This window comes from Mesocricetus auratus, unplaced genomic scaffold (genome assembly GCF_017639785.1).
Source record: "Mesocricetus auratus isolate SY011 unplaced genomic scaffold, BCM_Maur_2.0 Super-Scaffold_100038, whole genome shotgun sequence".
Lineage (NCBI taxonomy): Eukaryota > Metazoa > Chordata > Mammalia > Rodentia > Cricetidae > Mesocricetus > Mesocricetus auratus.
The window spans coordinates 8,365,403-8,386,404 of NW_024429216.1; the positions used below are offsets into that span (position 1 = coordinate 8,365,403).

The 21,002-nt window shown below is 47.4% G+C and overlaps 1 protein-coding gene and 1 long non-coding RNA gene across 3 annotated transcripts; one reads left to right on the top strand and one right to left on the bottom strand.

Annotated features, from left to right (window-relative positions):
- The first annotated feature begins 727 nt into the window (after positions 1-727).
- Positions 728-10,215, top strand: LOC121135552. Of its 2 annotated transcripts, XR_005872653.1 has the most exons (4): positions 728-1,932; positions 4,514-4,631; positions 6,720-6,956; positions 8,057-8,236. It is a non-coding gene; the product is annotated as an uncharacterized LOC121135552 (long non-coding RNA). The 2 variants fall into 2 exon arrangements; XR_005872654.1 differs by lacking the exons at positions 728-1,932; positions 4,514-4,631 and adding an exon at positions 9,688-10,215 and having other exon boundaries at positions 5,201-6,956; positions 8,057-8,202.
- Positions 9,597-20,545, bottom strand: LOC101833813 (cytochrome P450 2B1-like). The gene is made up of 9 exons (XM_040734577.1): positions 20,375-20,545; positions 18,611-18,773; positions 18,333-18,482; positions 16,993-17,153; positions 16,173-16,349; positions 15,594-15,735; positions 13,590-13,777; positions 13,275-13,416; positions 9,597-9,937 (listed from the first exon to the last, which is right to left on the bottom strand). Exons 1-9 carry the CDS (start codon positions 20,543-20,545, stop codon positions 9,756-9,758), a joined length of 1,476 nt encoding a protein of 491 aa, XP_040590511.1. The 3' UTR covers positions 9,597-9,755.
- Positions 20,546-21,002: the final 457 nt, after the last annotated feature.

A 21,002-nucleotide genomic window follows, 5' to 3' on the forward strand; every position in this document is an offset into this window, starting at 1 on the left:
TCTATTTTAAGATGTGTGCCATTTGAAGTTTAGATTCTCCCAGAGTGAGAATGTGGCGTGCTAGAGAAGGGAAGCACCATTGTGGGTCTGGGGGCATAAAAGGAGGAAGGGGGAGGCATAGGCCAAATGTGTACTGTGATTTTCAAGAGTGGGAATGCACTTGCTGAGAATCCCCCAGTGAGGGGCTGGGGGTGTGGCTCAGTGGTAGAGCCCCTGCCTAGAATTCCCCAGTGAGGGGCTGGAGTGTGGCTCAGTGGTAGAGCCCCTGCCTAGAATCCCCCAGTGAGGGACTGGGGTGTGACTCAGTGGTAGAGCCCCTGCCTAGAATCCCCCAGTGAGGGGCTGGGGTGTGACTCAGTGGTAGAGCCCCTGCCTAGAATCCCCCAGTGAGGGGCTGGGGTGTGACTCAGTGGTAGAGCACCTTTCTAGTATTCTCATGGTCCTGGATTCATTCTATCCACAGCACCATAAAGGAAAAGAGCTGTGTTCATTGAGGTCTCCACAGAAAAGCAAGGTAGGACAGGCACCAACGGTTAGGGTAATAATTTTGAACAATTTGTGTGTGTGTGTGTGTGTGTGTGTGTGTGTGTGTGTGTGCATGAGAGAGAGAGAGAGAGAGAGAGACACGTGCATCATACATATGCAGAGGCTATCATTCTCCCCTTTGTTCACTTCAAACAGTGTCTCCCATTGAAGACGCCCAAAGTAATGCCCCTGTTTCTGCTCCCCCTACCAGTTACTAGGGTTATGGTCACATGGCCACACCCAGATATGTGCATGAATGATGTGGATTTGAACTCAGGTCCTCATGCTTGCATAGCAAACACCCCTACCCTGAGAGACGCCTCTCTTACCCAGTTTCTACTTCTCCTAGATTCCAATGTCTTCCCGTCTTCCCCAAAGCCTACGAAGGGCAAGAGAAATAGCAACTGGGTGCGTGACAGTGAGGTTTTTAGAGGGTGGGGAGAGTTGAATTTCCCCTATAGGTTTATATATTAACTTGATCCTCTGCATGACCCTAACTGGAGATGGTGGAACTTTTTGGAAAGGAGGTGCCTTGTGAGATGCCCTTAGTCCAGGGGTTATTTTTGAAGAAGCTTTGGGTACCCCTGTCCCTCCCTTCTTTCTGTTTCCTGTTCACGAAGCAAGCTATTTGCTGCTCCAAATGTCCCACCACTGACTGCTCTATAACAGAGGGTCCGCAGCGAGGGGTCCGCAGCGAGGGGTCCACAGCGAGGGGTCCACAGCAAGGGTCCGCAGCGAGGGTCCATCTGCTCAGAGTGGGGCCTTCAAACCTGTGATCTTAAGTGAACTTTTCTCTGTGTGAGTCACTTGTCTCAGCTGTTGTCGCTATAGTGGTGAAAAGATGAGAATGGATGGCCTGAGCTCCTCTGGGGTTCTCCCGGGGCTGGGGCTCCCCTGCAGGGCAATCCCTTGAACTCAAAGAGTAACTGAGGGAAGAAAGGATTCTGGAGACAGCAATGCAGGTTCTGAGGCCAAGAGAATGTGGCCTGAGGTGCCACTGCCATCTTACCTATTCCGCAAAGTTTAAGGTCACGCCAAGCCCAGTCGGGTAGCTCAGGCTTGTATATAATACTAGCAGCCAGGAGTATGAGGCAGCGGCATTTTAGGACAGCCTGACTTACACACCCCAGCTCTGTCTTTATTTACGTCTCCATAGCAAATTTTCCAGGGACCCAGGGATGTGACAGGTTATTTTGTTTGCTTGTTTTGTTTTGAGACAGGGTCTCCTTGGTAGAATCGCTGAGTGAGGGAGAGTCTATACTGGGTGGTTCTTTGGGGTGGGGAGTATCCTGGTTGTTAACTGACACAGCAAGACCCAGCCCACTGTGACAGCACCGCTCCCTGGATTGGGGACCTGGACCACACAAGCCTAGAGAAAGTCAGCTAAGCACGAGCAAGAGAGCAAGGGTGAGTGTGTTCGTTTCTTCCTGCTATTGACTGTGGATGGGATGTAAACCTGTTTGAAGTGCCTGCCTTGATTTCCCCTCCATCAGGGAATGAAACCTGGAATAGTGTGAAGAATAAACCATTCCTGTGCTGTGTTGCTGTTTGCCAGGGCGTTTTATCATGGCAACAGAATTGCGACTGGAACAGTGTCTCATTGGTTTAACTGCCAAATCCTACGTTTAGCATCTTGCCTGCCTGCCCCCTAGTGGACATTTGGAAACATGTGCAATCAATGTTGGAAGAAAAAAATTCCCTCCCTTCAAGGCTATGGTCAAGTGGTTTTCTGTTTAATGTGCTTTGTGGGCAAAATAAAGCCCTTTATTCATGGCAGCTTCTTTGTGAACATTACGAAAGAATTAACAAAACATTTACTTTGTGAAATAGAAAATCTCTTTATAAGAATGAATGCTGTCAAAGGAATTATGCAAACAAAAGTTCTTTGTCACTTGTAAGACACTTTATAAGCCACATGGTATTTATAAGAATCCAGTATTGTGCATAATCTAGAACTGTAAAGTTTAAAGGGCTTTGTAAACTTCTCAGCTCTTTTAAAACCACAAAATGTTCTATAAACACCAGAATTATAGAGTGATCTGTTGTGAACAACAGACAGGTGCATGAGGGTTGATAGCTTTTTTTTTAATCTAATAAATTCATCTTCGTTGAATTCCTTTTTACTATAAAGTATTCTCTAGATTTTTACTAAATTTTACTTTTATTTGTGTGTGACAATGTGTGTCTCTGTGCATGCGTAGGGTGTGTGTTGTGTATGCGTGCATGTGTGGTGTGGTGTGTGTGTGTCAGTGTGATGTTGTGGTGTGTGTGTATGTGTAGTATGTGCGTGTATATATATGTGTGTGTATGTGATTGTCTGATGTGTGTATGTGTGTGTAGTATGTGGTGTGTGTCTGTGTATGGTGTCTGTGTGTGGTGTGTGTATGTGTGATGTGCTTGGTGTGTGTGGTGTGAGTGGGTGTGGTGTATGTGTATGTTGTGTGTTGTGTGTTGTGTGTGGTGATTGTGTTGTGTGCTGTGTGTATATATGTGGTATATGTGGTGTGTGCGTGCCGCGTGCTGTGTGTGGTGTTCACGGTGAGCGTGTATGTGGAGTGATGTGTGTGTGTGTGTGTGTGCGCGCGCGCGCACGCGTGCGCGCTGCAGGCGCTGTTTTATTTATTGATTTGTTTTCATGTCAGGTCCTCACGCTTGCACCACAGATGACCTAATCCCCAGCATCGCCATCATCCCAGCCTCCCCCACCCTCTTCCCTCCTTCCCTCTCCTTTTCCTCCTTCTTTTGGTCTTGCTTTGTTGAGGGCCCAGATCCCCGGCAGTTCTACTTGCTGGCAGTACCAGCGGCCCAGCATGGGTACAGAGAACTAAATTCCAGTCCCCTTCCGGAGCAGCAAGGGTTCCCTTCTGAGCTGTCTCTCCAGCCCCGAATTGCTAATGGCAATGGAGGTGCCAACACTGAGCCCATGGAAGTGTTTCTCAGCCCTGAAATCCTACAGGTTTCTTCCTCGGCCAGCCGTGGTGGGGTCAGTCCCGAGGGATCTGGGAACAGCGTTAGGCTGGATAGAGAAGACTTTACGCAATCAAGAGCGAAAATCAAGGAGCTGAGGGGCTTCCGTGGATTCCTTCCCTCCTTTGCTTTAAAAATCTCTTCACCTCTGCCTCTGGGCTACCCAATGCTCTCCCGCAAACCCCAGTTCCTGCCACCAGGGGGCATCAAAGAGCAGCGCACCTCACTCATGTCTGTCTGCTCAACTGCTGACCTAAGCCCTCACTTCCGGAACACATTGTCAGTCACTGCACCTCATGAAGTAGCACAGTCCATCTGCTGTCGCGGACCCTACCATCTGAGGACCCCGCTTACAGGCAGCACAGACTCTGACAGTGGAGACATCGCAGGCTGCGTGGTGGCAGACTGCAGAGGAGTGGAGCATGGAGGATTACAGCCAAGTGGGGTCTGTCAGAGCAGGGGACGGAGGAGGTACACAGAGGTACGATTAACACTGCAGGCCTCCAGAAAAGCCACAACCAGTGTAGAGGAAGCTTTCTGAAGTATATATACATTTCTAAAGCACTTAAGTGGAGATGACGCCCCTACCACGGGCTATCAAATAAAAAGCTAAGTTTGAATAGGAATGGCCCCGTAGGCTCAAGTATTTGAACTCTACAGAAGCGGCACTATTTGAAAAGATTAGGAGGTATAGCCTTGTTGGAGGAAGTATGGCCTTGAGGTTTTACAAGCCCATGCCAGGCCCAGAGTTTCAGATCTGATGCAGAACTCTCAGCTACTCTGTCTGCCTGTGAGTCACCATGCCCCCCGCCATGATAATAACGGACTAAACCCCTGAAACTGTAAGCCAGTCCAATTAAATGTTTTATAATTTTTGCCATGGTGTCTTCTCACAGAAATAGAACACTAACCATGTCACCAAGTGATGAGATTGGGTTATCTCTCTGAGTCTTTGACCAGAAGGGTCCCACAGACCCCCAAACATTGCAGGCTATTGCCGCTGCTCTTGGTTAATCTCCAGGCTTGATGGATGGTAAGACCCTACTGCTGAAGACACTCCACATTAGCGTCGTAGAGCGTGGAGGAATCAAGCTGGTATGAACTGACCAGGATGCCTCACGCACACTGACCAGACGGAGGTACTACTGTGCACATTGCTGGAGGAGAAATGTCATCATCAGTCTTACTCAGCTGTGAATCTGTGTGCAACAGCCATGACCAGCCTGGAAAGACATGCCAACTGCACAACAGGAAAGCTAATGCCATGGGAGTGGCTGGGAGGGTTGGAACACTTTCTGGGTTGGATTTAAGGTCCACTTCATAAGATAGAGCCCATGCCTACCACCATTAAGAATGCCAAGAGCCCAGGAGAGAACCTACCACTGTTCTTCTGACTGGATATAGTATTATACCCACTCCTAAAGATTTGTTTGTATAGTCCCATATGAGAGTGTCTCCCCTCTGCCATGAGAGATGCTTCTTAGCTAGTCATGGTGGCCCACTGCTTCAATCCCAGTAATTGGGAGGCAGAGGCAGGTGGATCTCTGTGAGTCAGAGACCAGTCTTGTCTACAGTGGGAGTTCCAGAACAGTCAGGGCTATGTAGAGAGGCCATGCCTCAACAAAACAAACCAGCAACAATAACAATGAGTAAGTAAATAGATAGATGATAGATAGATAGATAGATGGATAGAGACAGATAATAGATGATGGATAGATAGATAGATGGATGGATGGATGGAGACAGATAATAGATGATGGATAGATAGATAGATGGATGGATGGAGACAGATAATAGATAGATGATGGATAGATAAGAGATGCTTAAGTTTTGTAGTAGATGGTAATTGACAGTGACAGACAAATGGCTGAGATGCAGAAAATAAGAGACTGAGGAGTGCTCAGCCCTAAATGGGACATCTCTATCACACACCCCCTCCCTAGGCGCAGAGGACATCCCTGAAGGGATGGGAACAACAGGAAAAGCCACAGGCAATGGGTCACAGCAGCTGTCTGTATTTCTCAGCCTGGGTCTTTACCAGCCCTCTTCTCTGTCTCCGTGCCCCTGCCAACTCTTTGCCCAGACTCTGAAGCTCCTCCACCAAACTCAATCTTCCTCCTGATTCACTGCTCCGCACTCCATTTCTCCATCCCAAACCCTTCATGGCCCTCAGACAGACATGCTCAAGGGCCTCCCAAGGCTTTCCACCGCTGAGGAGCAAACTTGACTGGCCTGGCACAGCAGGAAGGTCACCAGGACTCACATTAGTTTGCCTTCTGCAGCTACAGGTCCTGTGCCCCCACTCACTGCTTTTCTGGAAGACGGGACAAATGGCAATGCTAGACCGTATCCAGGGAAAGTGCCTGCACGACCCACGAGGGCTTCCTGTATCGGCTCACATACACTCAGGAATAGAATATACTGGGGTCCCACGTAGACTGTGACGGTATCTCCCCCTCAGCCGCAGAGTCAAGGCCCAGACCTCAAAAGCTGCCTCTAGTGATGGGTCCTTCCTCTCACTGGATCATTCTCTCTGATGGTGTCTGGGTCTCGTCAGGGAAGAATCCCAACGTGAGCTCTGTGGTTTCAAACTCATGACCATCTCTCACATACCATTCGCTGAGGGCCCTGCTCCCAGCTATGCTGAGAATTTCGCAGCCTTGGACTCGTGAGTTTCACAGACTCCACACATGCAAGTGCTGCTCTCCACAGTGGAGACCTCTACCAGAACCCATCTCCCTCCCTCCCTTCCCACTGCGTGTTCTCTTAAGAATTCTAGAAGCTTCTCTATTGCCACACCGTGGCTGGAAGAAAATTCCCAACCTGACCTGGAGACACCTGTTGAACCACGGACTTGCAACTCCTTGTTGCCTGAGGATCTCTTCCTTCCTTCACCTCCTGCCTCCTCACCCCGATCTCTACTTCCGGCCTCCTCGCCACGATCTCTACCTCCGGCCTCCTCACCCCTACCCCCTCCACATCTCACCCCTTGAAAGCATTTGCATACGCTTGTGGGAACTGTTTGGAAGGTGGTTTCCAGCAAAGGCAGAAGCCACTGTCCCTGAGAGAGACGGCCCCTTGAGCTGGAGCCACCCCAGGTTCAGACTAGCCAGATGCCCAGGAGGGAGACTGAGAAGGAGAAGCCATGGGGACACTGTGGAAGATGGGGTGGGGACACCCTAAGAGTCAGAGGTTTGAGGAGCTTGCTGTGAAATTGTGTCTCCAAGGAACGTCAGAAGCTACACCTATACTGCCTCACCAACATGAACAAGGACATCAGCAGATGTGCCATAGCGGAAGGGGGGAAACCCACACGTCTCAGCCCTGCAGGAAGAGCTACAGGCAGCTGAGGAACGCTGAAGCTGGAGAAGTAGCCTTCCCACGGAAGAGCACACCAAGTCATCCAATGCCAAATGGCCAGTCCTGAGCACATACAGACAAGCGACATTATACAGACAGAGAAGGTTGGAGTTATGTATTTAGAAATATATATATATGTGTGTGTATATATGTGTGTGTATGCATAAACATATGCAAGTAACAACAATTAATGAAAAAAATTGAACAAGGGGGGCACATGGGAGGGTTTGGAGGGAGAATAGGGAAGGGTGTAAATGATACAAATACAATCTCGAAAAGTAAAAAGGCAATTTTAAAAAGGAGAACCCGGAGCTTTATGGCTCTCCCTCTTACATTCCCTTATTTTTCTTGAAGGGCAGCCTTCTCTGTTGTTTTATTTCTGTGACTGGTGGAGGACGGTGTGCCAGGAATCTACCTCGACAAAGCTCCTAGTAACTCCTGCGCTACAAGGAGCCCAGGCAGAAATTTAGTATCTTGCCTTTAAGGCTGAAAGCCAGCTACCCATTGGCCAGTGCCAGAGTGGCAATGTCATCATATTGTGGATGTTAAACAAAAGTTCTGTATGTGTGTTCCTCTCGTTGGCTGATGAATAAAACACTGATTGGCCAGTAGCCAGGCAGGAGGTATAGGCGGGATTCCGGACAAGAACTCTGGGGAGAGGAAGGAGAGAGAAACCACCAGAGAGAGAGATAGGAAAGATAGGATGCCGGGTGTTCTCCAATAAGATAAGACCATGTGTAAATACATAGGTTAGTAGTTATGGGTTAGTAATTAAGAGAGAGCTAGCCAGTAAGAAGCCCAAGCCATCGGCCAAACAGTTTCTAATTAATCTAAGTCTCTATGTGTTTGTTTGGGGCTACACAGCTGTGGGGCCAGGTGGAACACGCACTTCTGACTACAGGATTTCCTGCAAGGGAACCTGTGGGTCCCAGCAGTGTGGTGTATGGAGGCTGAGAGTTTCAGTTGGTTCCAATGAACGTGTGGCTCCTGGCCACCTCTGTCAGAAAGTGACAAGAGGGATCAAGAGTAAACGGATTGAGGAACCGTGCCAAACCTGGACCCTTTGGGAACAAGGATTAATTCTGGGCATCTTGAGAAAGTGAGACAGACTGGAGATAGGTCTGGCCATGCACCATGCACGGTGAGTTGAATACACGCCTGTTTTGTCGCTTCATTATGTATTTACCTATTCCTTCCTTGGCAGATATTTAGAACATCCGGCATTAGTCACTTGTTGTTCCAAGAGTTTACAATACAGCAGTGAACAAAGCAGCATGTTGACCCTTCGCAAGCCTGGCACGGCTGTGACGGAGACCTTCTCAACGAAAGACCTTCTGGAAAAATCCCTAGGTATCTGAGAATAAACAGGTTACATACAAAAACACAGATGGAGAGATGTCTCAGTGATTACGAGCACTGGCTGCTCTTCCCGATTTTCTAGGGAACATGGGTTCAATGCCCAGATCCCGTATTCACAACCATCTGTAACTCCAGTCCCAAGGGATTAGATGCCCTTTCTAGTTTCCATGGGCATGAGACACTCATATATTGTACAGACATACATGCAGACAAAACACCAACACACACACACACACACACACACACACACTAAAACAACAACAAACAACAAAACAAAACAAAAAGCTAAGCAGTGTTTAAAGAGGATGTGGTGACACAAACCTTTAATCCCACCACTCAGGAGACTGAGGAAGATGGTTTTTAATGAGTTCAAGGCCAGCCAGTGCCATATAGTGAGACCCTGTCTCAACAAACAAACAAGCAACCCACACCCCAAAACAAAACACAACAAGGACCTCCCTCACACACACACACACAGCAGAGACATGGCTTTGTGTGTTTATGAGATCCTTGGAGTTCTTAAAGGGAAATGTAATAGAATCTAAGTAGACTCCCACAGCCCAGAGTTGTAGGTTGAGGAGGTCCTTTCGTACAGAGAAGATACAGGAAGGTGATACCAAGGAAGAGATTGGGGACGGCCTAGGAATGTGTATGGCTGTACCCAGAAACATACAGAAACCTGGAAGACATGGTGTAGCATAAAAGACACCCGCCATAAAAGATGACACATTGTTGGTTTCATTTCTATGAGACACGCAAGTCAAGCAAACCCATTGATGCATAAATCAGCTTCTGCAGGGGATATGAGCAGAATTTCTCCAAAGATCGGGTCTGGAGGCATTAAGTGTGACAAAATGCCTGGAATTAGATACTGTAATTGTACAGTGTAGTGAATAAATGAAAAGACATTATAATGTAGACATTAAAATACAGTCAGTTTAAAACCTGGGTGTAGGTCCATGTGCCTATAATGCCAGCACTTGGGAAATGGAGGAACGTAAGGTCTGGAGTACAAGTCATCTTTGGATGCATATAGGATTTTGAGGAGGCCATCTGAGCTACGTGAGACTCTGTCTCGAGATACTAAACTAAACAATTGGTCAATTTTGTTGCACAAGTTTCATCTCAATTAACGTGCGTGCGAGAGGGGAGCTGCCACAGCAGAGTTTTCTCTGGACTCACGGTGCCACCTTGCTCCCCCCCCCCCACTTGCCGCATGGTGTCTGCTACTCCAGTAGAGGGGACCGTGACCCTAAACACAATGCATGAGAATGTGATGGAGAGGACTCCAGAGAGACCATATGCAGTCCCTTAGCACAGATGGTGGAGTACAGAGTGTGCATCAGCTGGCCCGTGGCAGTTAATGCATGAGAGATGTGACTCAGAACAAGCTGGGGTCTCCAGAAGTCTCTCTGTTCATACTTCAAGAAAGGCACTGGACTGGTTTTTCCTTTTCTTTGTCAATTCCGTTCATAGGGGAGAACATGACACCACAGACAGAAGTGAGAGCATTGAAATCCGTTGACCCTCTTCCCTCCGCCCATTCAGCGGGGCAGAAAGAGAATCTGGTACTTTGGTGGGATTTTGCTTACACCACTCTCCTTGGGACTGATGTCAATGTCCTTAGGATCCACGGGACTGGACACAGAGAAGTTCTGGAGGATGGTGGTGAAGAAAAGGAACAATTCGTTGCTGGCGATGCCTTCTCCAAGACACATGCGCTTTCCTGTAGGCACAGAGGATGAGACATGTGAGCCCCAGGGCAGTAAACAACCTTCAGACTGTCCCATCCCTAAACCCAGACAACTCTGCCCATTGCAATGAATAAGTTTGTGTTTGACTCTTAGCTTGCAGTTCTAACAGACTATAAAAAAGTCCTCCATACCTCAAAAAAATGGGTGTAAATACTAGGTGGATGGCCTGTATTCACTTGTGACAGAGTTGGATTTCCAAAGCACCTGTTGTCCCAGAGGAAGTAAAGATCATGTTGGAGTTGGGTATGGATAGGTGTGTGTGTGTGTATACATTTATAACACGATATTGTTAGTATTCTTAATTTCTCTCATGAGGACAATGACACCCACCTCATAAGGTTATTATGAGCACAAAGTCAATGTTTGTAATGATTCTTCAGTTGGCTCCTGGCTGATATTACTAATTCTACTGAGCCAGGCATGACGGTGCGTGACTACAATCCCAGCATGTAAGACGTTGATGCAGGTGGATCATGAGTTCAAAACTGCCCGGGCTGCATAGCAAGACCCCATCTTAGAAACCAACAGGAGGAGAAGGAAGGGTGGGGGAGGAAGAGGAAAGAAGGGAGGGCGAGAGAGGAGGGGAAGGAGGAGGAAGATGTTCTGGGTCTCCCCACCCATTTCTGGTCTTAGCCCTAGATGAATGAACTCCTGAACACATGTGTCCATACGGTTGAGAATGGGCAGGGGCACATGGTGAGTGGTCTACAGCACCCACCGGACTCCTTGTTGGCTTGCCACCTCAGGCATGGAGCACCACAGAGCAGTGGGAACCTGAAAACCCAGGCGGAGGCTCTGCCTCCTGCCCTGTACTGCAGTGATTCTTAATCTGCCAGGAGCCTCCAGTGGAGGAGGGATTTCCCAGCCACACCTGTGCTCACCAGTTGTTGGGAAATGGTGCCCGTGGGAGTATTCAGGGGAAGCACCCTACCCCTTGGGCACCTCCTTTGCAGAACTTAGATGGCACGATCTTAGAAATCCACGGAGTAGCTCTCTGAGATGGTCCACCTAGAACTGGTTTTGCAACCCACATTTTCCAGAGCAGCTTTTAATAGCTCATCTCACTCTGAGCACGAAGTCCCCAAGCCTGCAGCTGTGATGGAGATTGTTCATGTCTCTTTGACTTTAACACTTTGGGGCTCAAGTTTTCCCCCTTGTTCATCATGGCTGTCAATTTGTGTCTTTTTACCCACCAGACACTTCTTTTCTTTCACTTTCTTCCTTTCCTTCTTATTGGTGTCTAAATTCTTTATTGTTTATCTCTTCTCTTTCCCTTCCCCTTTCCCCTTCCCTTCTCTCTGTCTCTGTCTCTGTCTCTGTCTCTCTCTTACTCCTCTCCTCCCCTTGTCCGTTCAGTAGTTTCCTCTTTATGTCCCTTTGATCTATTTCTTATTCTGGTCCTCTCCCTCTTCATTTCCCACCACCCCCTCTCTCCTGCTCTTATACTTTTTCTCCCTCCCCTTCTTCTGCTGCCTCATTTCACTCTCCATCTCTCAGAAAATGTCTCTTCCTTCTCGGTCTTCCTGTGTCCTGAGTTCAGTCCTGCTGTTGTGACAAAACTCCAGACAAAAAAAAGCAGCAGAGTTGAGGAAAGGGCATCTCTTTGACTGACACATCCTGATTACTGACTCTCCTGCCAGAGGAGTGAAGGAAACAAGAGCTGGAGACAACTGGTCAACTCGCATCCACAGGAAGAGCATGCTGCCTACTTCCCTGGAGCTCAGCTTAGACCTCAAGTCTCTTACGTGGGTCTGGACCCCAAACAAGGAGTAACACCACCCACAATGGGCTGGGTCTTCCCACATCAATTACCAATGAAGAAAGCCTTCCGCAGACCATCCTAAGATAAGCAATGTCTCAACTGAAACCCTCTTCCCAGGAGATTCCAGACTGTCATGTTGACACTTAACACTCAATAGTACGTTTTGTTCTAGTCTCACTGCGCCTCTCTTTGTTAAGATCTCCGTTTCAATTCTATTATCTCTCCATCTCCTAGATGTTTCTAGACTTAATTCTCCACATTCCTGCTGCACTCTAAACTTACAACTATGGGATGGAGAAATGCCCTTTTATCCCACTGCTTTACATGTCCCCATACTGAAGTCACTATGACACTCAACTCTAGATAGTTTTTGCCTGGGGATATATGGTTTAGTGGTAGAGTCCCTGCCTAGAATCCCCCAGTGAGGGGCTGGGGGTGTAGCTCAGGGGTAGAGCCCCTGCCTAGAATCCCCCAGTGAGGGGCTGGGGGTGTGGCTCAGGGGTAGAGCCCCTGCCTAGAATCCCCCAGTGAGGGGCTGGGGGTGTGGCTCAGGGGTAGAGCCTCTGCCTAGAATTCTCCAGTGAGGGACTGGGGTAGAGTCCCTGCCTAGAATCCCCCACTGAGGGACTAGGGTATGGCTCAGTGGTAGAGGCCCTGCCTAGAATCCCCCAATGAGGGGCTGGGAGCATGACTCAGTGGTAGAGTCCCTGCCTAACATTTACTAAGCCCTACAAAAAGTTCTAAGGAGTCCTTTCTTTGACTTTCCTTCTTCCCAAAGATAAGGAATCAATCTACATGAATGAAGGTTTTCATGGCTAGAGATTATTAAAATGAATTCAATTTGGCATAAGGCTGCCCATACACAACAAAAGTCACTTCATTAGCAGTAGGATTATATTGTGCCAGCAAGTAGCTTATTCTTCCAGCAAGTAACTGGGTCAGAGTCAAACACAGCAGTGATCCAATTCCAGGATGCCAATTACTACAGCATGGCCAGGTAAGAGGATAGTAGAGTTGGCTCAAGTCAAATTGTATCTGCATGCCTAGTGCCATATGGCTTACCTCCTACCTAAACTACTAATTGAATTTTCTCTGGTTTAGGATTTTATCTATCATAGGTGGTTTCTTGGTTCAAACAGATGCTAGTAATTTTGATCTCTCTTAAAATTTAACAAACCAGGGTATTTACTGCAAACGTGTCAAGACATGTCCCAGTGCTCGCAGCTAAAGTCAATGCCTCCCCAACCATCAATACCCTACCCAACTCATGACAGTGTTCATAGATGATGTCAGTTGTCCATGCTGCTGTTTCTTAAAAAGAAAATGATTTGCTCAGGTTTAGAGGCTTTTAAATACGTCCCCAAAGTCCTCATGACCAGGAAGCTCCTTTAGTTCAAGAGTCTCTTGTGGGGCTGTAGCCAGGGTGAATGGGACGGTTCAGGCAGAGCAGCTGGAATAGACTCAAAACATGGACCTAGTCTTGTCTGTGTCCTGGAGGATGAGCCTGCCCTCTAGTGACTGGGAAAGGGAGCACAGGTGAGTCTCACCTGTTGAAAAGGGCATGAAAGCTTCAATTTTCTTCAGTGCCCCATTGGCATCCAGGAAGTGGTCAGGATTGAAGGTGTCTGGTTGTTCAAAGTACTGTGGGTCATGGAGAGCTGAGCTCAGGATGGGGTACACTTCAGTGTCCTAGGAGACATTATGAGATACAAGGGTGTTAGCATTCCCTGACTCACATATGCAGAGTCAAACCATCACTAAGACAGCAGGAATTCTGGGAAATGAACACCATGCTGGTCCTGGGATCAAGGAGAATGCAGGAGGCTCATGGAGTAGAGATGTGGAGTGACAGCCAGTCTCACCTTGGGGAGCAGGTACCCTCGGAACAAAGTGTCTTTGGTGACTTTGTGTGGAATACCAATTGGAGCAAGATCTGAAAATCTCTGAATCTCTTGGATGGCGGCCTCGGTGTATGGCATTTTGGTGCGGTCATCAAGTGTTGGGAGTCGGTGTGAGCCGATCACCTGATCGATCTCCTTTTGGACTTTCTCTGCACAGAAATGGGAGACAACAAACAGTGCCTCTCCCCCTTTCACAGAGGCAATGCACAGTGACCCTGTTTTCTGAGAGCCCATAACCTAGGAACAGTGCAGAGCAGGCGACTCTGTTGAGAAAGACACAGTGCACTCTTAGACACCACACCTGTGTTTCTCTCAGGCACCTGCCTCCCCAGTCACGCTTAGAGCATAGAGTGTCTCTCAAAATTCCAACCTTGCTTGTGAAAGACAGAAAAGGAAAGCCTAAAGCAAAGAGCTATTGTCATCTGTCAATCTGAACTGAGGGCTGTGGGGAGGAGACAGTAAGAATTCTCCCCATTTGAAATATAATGTTATAAATTGCATTCTTACATAACACACACACACAAAGAGACACAGACAGACAGACATCTTTGCATGGAATTTATATTTAAAAATCCATGGGCTGGAGTGATGGCTCAGTGGTTAAAAGCTAGGATCACAACCAAAACTATATTTAAAAATCCAAGGCACTAGAGAGGTGGTTCAATGGTTAAGAGAACTGACCACTCTTTTATAAGATCTGAGTTCAATTCCCAGCACCAGCATGGTGCCTCACGCTGTCTGTGACTCCAGGTCCAGGGAATCCGACAGCCTCACGCCAACATATATGCAGGCAAAACAACAATGTGCATTAACCAAAAATAAATGTGAAGATAATCAAGGCTAAGAATCGGAGGTTACATGCTCAGGAATAAAGGGAAGTAAATTAATCCATGTATAAATGAATACTAAATATGAATACGATGGTGACTATGTGGGCCAATGAAATGGCTCATTCAGTAATTGCACTTGGCTAGCATTCAGACAGCCTGACTTTGACATCCAGAGTCCATGAAGGTGGAGGAGAGACCCAGCTACACAAAGTTGTCCTCGCACCTCCACACAGGAGCTGGGGCAAGCATATTCACAATAGCATCACATTGTTTTAAAAGTAATGCGAGTATGTAAGTCAGCCAAGCAATGGGTGAGCCACTGAATGACAGGAAAGACTGCTGAGCGAATGAAATGAACTAAAACTGAATGGATATCTTCCATTCTCACTCATTATATTAATCAATTAATGAATCAACAAATGGTTCACACACAAATAAATCAGTGGGCACAACTAACCAATAATCAAGTGAATGGTCAGTTTAGCAAAGGAGCATGCGAAAGAATAAACGAGTCACTATAGGAATACACAGGCAGGTGTACTGAGTGACAGATAAGTCACAGGTAAGTGAGTGAGTGATTAAATGGACACACGAAGGAATTGATGGCCACATGAAGGGAGAATTCAAAGTCTATTGGAAGGATTAAGGAATGAAGAGATTTATATATGAATGAACCAATGAGTCAATGACAGATGTCTCACTCAACTAGCCCTGATAAAATAATAAAACTCACAAGCCAATTAATCCAAATAAATGAATGAAATGTGTGTCCTTAGACGAGGCAGAGATGAAAGAATCAAGGAATAATAATTTACAAATCTACAGAAGATGGGCAGATGACTACATGAGTGGGTGAATAGGCATATAGATGGATGGATAGAAAAATGGATAACTGGATGGATGGATGGATGGATGGATAGAAGGATGGGTGGATCAACCTTTAAATTATAGTAAAAAAAGGGGAGAGGTCAGCTGAGTGTTTATTCACACACCACCAAGAGCACTGCCCTAGTTTAGAAGCAGACCAAGCCTTCAGATTTCCAGGTGGAAGAGGCCCAGGTCTCTCTTATTCACACAAACCTCCACAGACTAAAGGGAGCTAGAAGATCCCCCAACTGGCTGCCTGGGGGCGCACCTGCAACATGGGGGTACTTGAGCATGAGCAGGAAGCCATAGCGGAGCGTGGTGCTGTTGGTCTGGGTGCCAGCAAAGAAGAGAGTAAGCACGGAGATCATGAGGTTCTGGTGATGGAACTCCGTGTGTGGGTTGGACTTCTCCTGGTTCCAGAGAGGGGAGAAGGGAGGGTCAGGGTGACTGCAGCCTTGCAGGGAGATGACACACATTCTGGGCACTGTCCTTCAGTCTCACTCTGGACCACATGACATTTCTCAGTCCTTGACAATGTCACCTGGTTTCTGTGTGTTCTGTCTTCTCTCTCTGCACTGCTTTCTGATAGTTTATCATAGTTTGTGACCCAGGATCCTTCTTCCTCTGAGGTCTTTTCTGCTTTTTTTCCTTGCCCTGTGTTTCTTCCACGGGCTTCTTTCTCCATATTTCATGTTCTCCCATTCTCTATTCTTCATTTTCTAGAATCTTCTACATCTCCTCCACTCCATTTCTTGTCTCTCCTTCCCATCCCCTAGCCTCATTTCCTCTGCTCACATCCTCAGGCTTCACCCTCATTCATCCCCTCTGTCATTCACGTGGGACTTACCTTCTCCATGCGTAGAAGGTAGGTGTCGATGAAGTCTCTTGGATTGCTGGGGTCCAAGGTCTCCTGGTGCTTCTCCACGCTGTGGCCAATGTAGTCAAGGACTTCCTGCAGGTTTTTGGAGATTTGTTTGTGGGTACCAGGAAAGTACTTCAGGAAGCCAGAGAAGAGCTCAAACATCTGTAAGAAAGAAGAACCCAGTCGGTCACCTAGAGCTATTGGGTTACAGGACATAAGCAGTGCTCCTAGACCCACAGATTTCATGAAGGAACACACACCTCATACATATACACTGTACACATGCATGCTTTTGAACAGTGTCTCTAAATCTGTCTCTAACCTTTGTTTTACATTCTCTATATCTCTCTTTTCCTCTTCAATGCCCTTTCTCCCAATCATCCTTGATGTTTTGTCTTCATTTGTTTTAAATTATGGGATATTGCATTTTGGACACATTTATGCCAGACTGGCTTTAAACTCAATATGTAGCCAAGAATCACCCCAAATTTCTGATACACTTTCAAAATGCTGGAAATTCATGTGTTGGGTAACACCACATCCTGGGCACGAGGTCACAGCCTCATATATGAAACATGATGTCCTCTAACGCACAGCTGAATCACCCAGGCCATTATTTTCTCGTGTCTCGATGGCTCTGTATGTCTACATTCAGGTCTCTGCCCTTATTACCAGCTGTCTCTCAACATCCTTGCCTCTCCACGTTGTCTCTGCTTTTTGTCCACACTATGACACGCCCTTCTGCACCCACAGAGCATCTTCCCCTTCCTCTGCCCTGGATGCTCCTCTCTCCCCACACACTGACCTGGCTGGAGAATGAGCTGATGAGTGAGAAGGTCTGATAGAACAGGTCCAGCAGGCGCAGGAACTGGCCGTCTTTGTAGTCAAAGCGCTCTCCAAAGACAATGGAGCAGATGATGTTGGCGGTGATGCACTGGAAGAGGAAGGTGGGGTCCAGGGGGGCTCCTGGAAGATGAGGATGCAGGACAGGGGTCAGGGGGCATGCAACTAGGTGAATATTTGGCTGCATCCCCATCTCTGTAAAGCTGTCGTCATCACTCAGTACTCAAGAAACAGCAACAGCTACTACCAAATTTGCACGTGAGATGCACAATCAGCCTACACCCTTCACTTGGAAATGCATGCTTTATTTAGGTTCTCTCCATACTGTAAAGAGTAGGGGGTGATATTCATACACACAGAAAAGGAGGCTAGCTTCACCAAGGCAACTCAGCTAATCATGGCTGGGACTAGGACTAGGATAGAGAGGTAAAGTGTATGTAGTCAGTCTCCACCTGCACCTCCTCCCAGGACAACGTTCTGACTCTGAGCTGGTAGCTAACCCCCGTTGGCAGGATTGATTCAGGGATTGCGGTGAGAATTCACACCCATCTGCCAGTCTTCCTCCATCCCTTCTCTGACTTCTGGACTCTGTGGTGTTCCAGAAGCCCTCAGCAGCACCTGCTGCCTGCTGCCCTTGTGTGTCAGGTTCAGTCATGGACCCTGATGGTTGGAGGGCTGATGTTAGTCCAACAGTGTTGCGCCACTGTTGCCCCTCAGGTTGAGCTTGTCTGTGGTCTCTGATCCCATGTAGATGTTTTCTTGGGGTGCCTCAGCTTCACTTTCAGACTTAGAGGTCGCTTCTCTTCCTCACAACGTAGACAGGACTTCCCTTGAATTAATGACCACCTTTTCTTGTTTCCAAGAGGACCAGTGTGCACTGCCGTGCCCAACTGGCATAGAAAATTAATCCACTATTGATTTTTTTTCTGAACAAAAGTGACCACCATGATAAATCTATGACTCTGAGTTATTTGTGCACAAAATCAACCCCACATTTCTTTATCTGTCTGCGTATTTCTCTATCCACACCTTTATACATACTAGTCTACACACACACACACACACACACACACACAAACACACACCCCACATCACTTTTCTGTCTCTAATTCTCTCTCTCTCTGTGTGTGTCTGTCTGTCTGTCTCTCTCTCTGCGTGTGTGTGTATGTGTGTCTGTCTGTCTGCCTCTCTGGGTGACTGGCTGGCTGTTTCTCTAACCTTGTGTGTCTCTTTCTCTTCCTTTGACTGTGAACTCAGGTCCCTGTATCACCATCTCCTCTATGCCCACTCTCAGAGCCTCACCCTGGGATTTCTGCAGCTCCTCCACCAGACACCGGGCCTCCTCCTGCATCTGCTCCTCCACACTCTGTTTCCCCATCCCAAAGTCTCTCATGGCGGCCACAGAGAATCGCCGAAGGACCTTCCAGCGTTCCCCATTGGCAAAGATCACACCTAAGAAAGTAGGGCAGCATGGAAGGCTTGCAATGAGAGTTCAAAGAACCCGAGTCCTTCCCCACAGCTTGGACTCCACCTCTCACCTCCCTGGACCACATCCCTTTCCACCCTGTGCCGTATCTCACCATATCCCTGTACAGTTGGCTCAATCACAGCAACTGTCCCCCGGCCAGAGAAAGCCTCAGCTTGGTCCACCAGAGCCTCCCTTATGGCCCCTGTCCCACACAGCATGACCACAGGTCTCGGTCCTAGGTGCACTGTGAACACTTCTCCATATTTTTCTCGAAACTGCCAAGCATAAAGGCACCAGGTTTGTGGTTAGTCAGTACAGATGTTGTTTTTACACTGTTTACTTATATACAGACTGATGAATAGAAACACCTCCTCTGGCCACCCTTCCCCTTCTGGGGACCTAAGAATTCAAGGGTTAATTAATCACTGATGCAGGGTCTACACTGATGGTTTGGATATTCTAATCAGTATATCAGAACAGTAGAGCTGGGGGGTGGGGCTGTAAACACATGACTATAATCCTAGCCTTGGGCACATAGAGGCCACAGAACCAGTATTCATGTTTGGGTATCTATCTAGTTAGAGGTCAGCCTGGGCTACCTAAGGCCATATCTCAAAAGAAAATGAGCAGATGTGGATCTAGGTATAGATATGGATACTGATTCAGATATAGATCCAGGACCTTGCTCTTACCATTCAGTCTGGGCATCTGTCTCTAGCATCTCCATCAAGAACCATGCTGACAACATTCAGAGAGAATGGCCTTGACACACCCAATGGGTTACATGGCAGAGGAAGTGATAGTCACCTGTTTAGTGATCCCAAATGTGAGTCATGACTACAGTACAGACAGTTGGGAAAATATCTGACAGTGCCACCATCTACGTATCTACAGGGAATAGGTACTAAAAGCCCTGGAAGAGAATGGTGCAATGTTTGCACATAACCCACCCATGGAACCTTTAACTTACTCTAGATTGCAATGTACCTAACAGAAAGGAAATGCTATGACAATGGTCAGTGCCCAATGTTGTTTAGGAGACAATGCTAAGAAAAAGTTCTACAAGTTTCATATTGACCTACTTATGTTTTCAGGCTGGGTTACACCATCGAATCTTATGCAACAATGAACTAACAAGCTACAGAGCAGATCAAAGATGTTATATGAAACTTGTAGGAGGATCATAAGTTTGACATTAACAAGGACAGTCTTGTATCAAAAGCCAAATAAAATATATGAATACAGAATTGGTCCAGGTAAGAATACATTAAAAACAAAGAAGTAGCAGGAAGTCGGCATTGTTGTCAGTATGTCAGCTGTCTAAATGGGAGGTGGGGTTGAGTATGCTGACTGATTGTTAATACACAAGTAGTTATTGAACATGAAATATCACTGGTGAAGACTGATAAAGATGGTACCAGGGCCGGCTGCTTGGATGGTCCGTGGTGTTTATAACTGATAAGCGCTCCCTACCACCCCACCTCCTGACCTGCCTCTCCTTCCCTTTGTTCCAGAACGCAGCAGGCTGATCCCCTGTGCTGGCAGAAGCAAACCCTAGCTGTTGATGACTTTGCCATTGTTCTTTCTCTTATGGAACAAAGAAGCATTAAAGAGGAAAATTGTAAACCCTTAGGCACACTTCAATACCCGGCCTCTTTCACACTCCAAGCATAGTGCCCTACATGATTCCAACATAGCAAGGACACACCTGATGACCTGAGCACCATCCATCACCAATCACCGTCTCGCCTTTTGCTGAGCAGCCTTCCCATGGGAACCAGTGACCTGGAAGGGGTCCCTTGTTTACCCAGCTGAGTGATCTCCAAGAGCAAATATGGGGCTGAGCCATAGGACACAGGGCCTGCGCATGCCTCACCTGCATGAAGGAGTTGAGGAGGCCTCTTCTGTTCATCTGCAGGAGGTTCCCCAAGAGGGGCAGGGGACGGGGTCCTGGTGGGAGGTGGCCATGGGCATTTGTGTGGCCCTTGACTAGGAGCAGCAAGAAGCCAACAAGGAGCACGAGGAGGAGCAGGACACTGGGTTCCATGGTCCGATCTGGTCACCGTCCACTTCAGGGCACACTCCAGCAGGTCATTTTATGCTGAATCCGCCTCTCCACTCAGTTGAGAAACTTCAGCCGTTCCCGCCTCCTGTCTCATCACTGTCCAGGAGTGTGAGCACCATACTTCCTGCTTGGGAGGACGGTGACTTGCTCACTCCTTATTCCATAGATGTTGGCAAGGACAAGGAAACGGATACACAAGACAAGAGGACATCGGGAGTGTTGCATCTTGACTTCTGGGGGTGAGTGTGCACTTGTCAGCTCAGTTTTGTCTGTTTATTGACTCAGGCACGGATCTCTGTGTGTGCTGCATATGTGCAGGGACATTTCTTTTTTTAATTATTTTATTACTTTTATTTTTAAATTTAAATTTAAATTAGAAACAAGGTTGCTTCATATGTCAATTCCAGGTCCCTCTCCCTTTCCTTCCCCTCCTCCCACA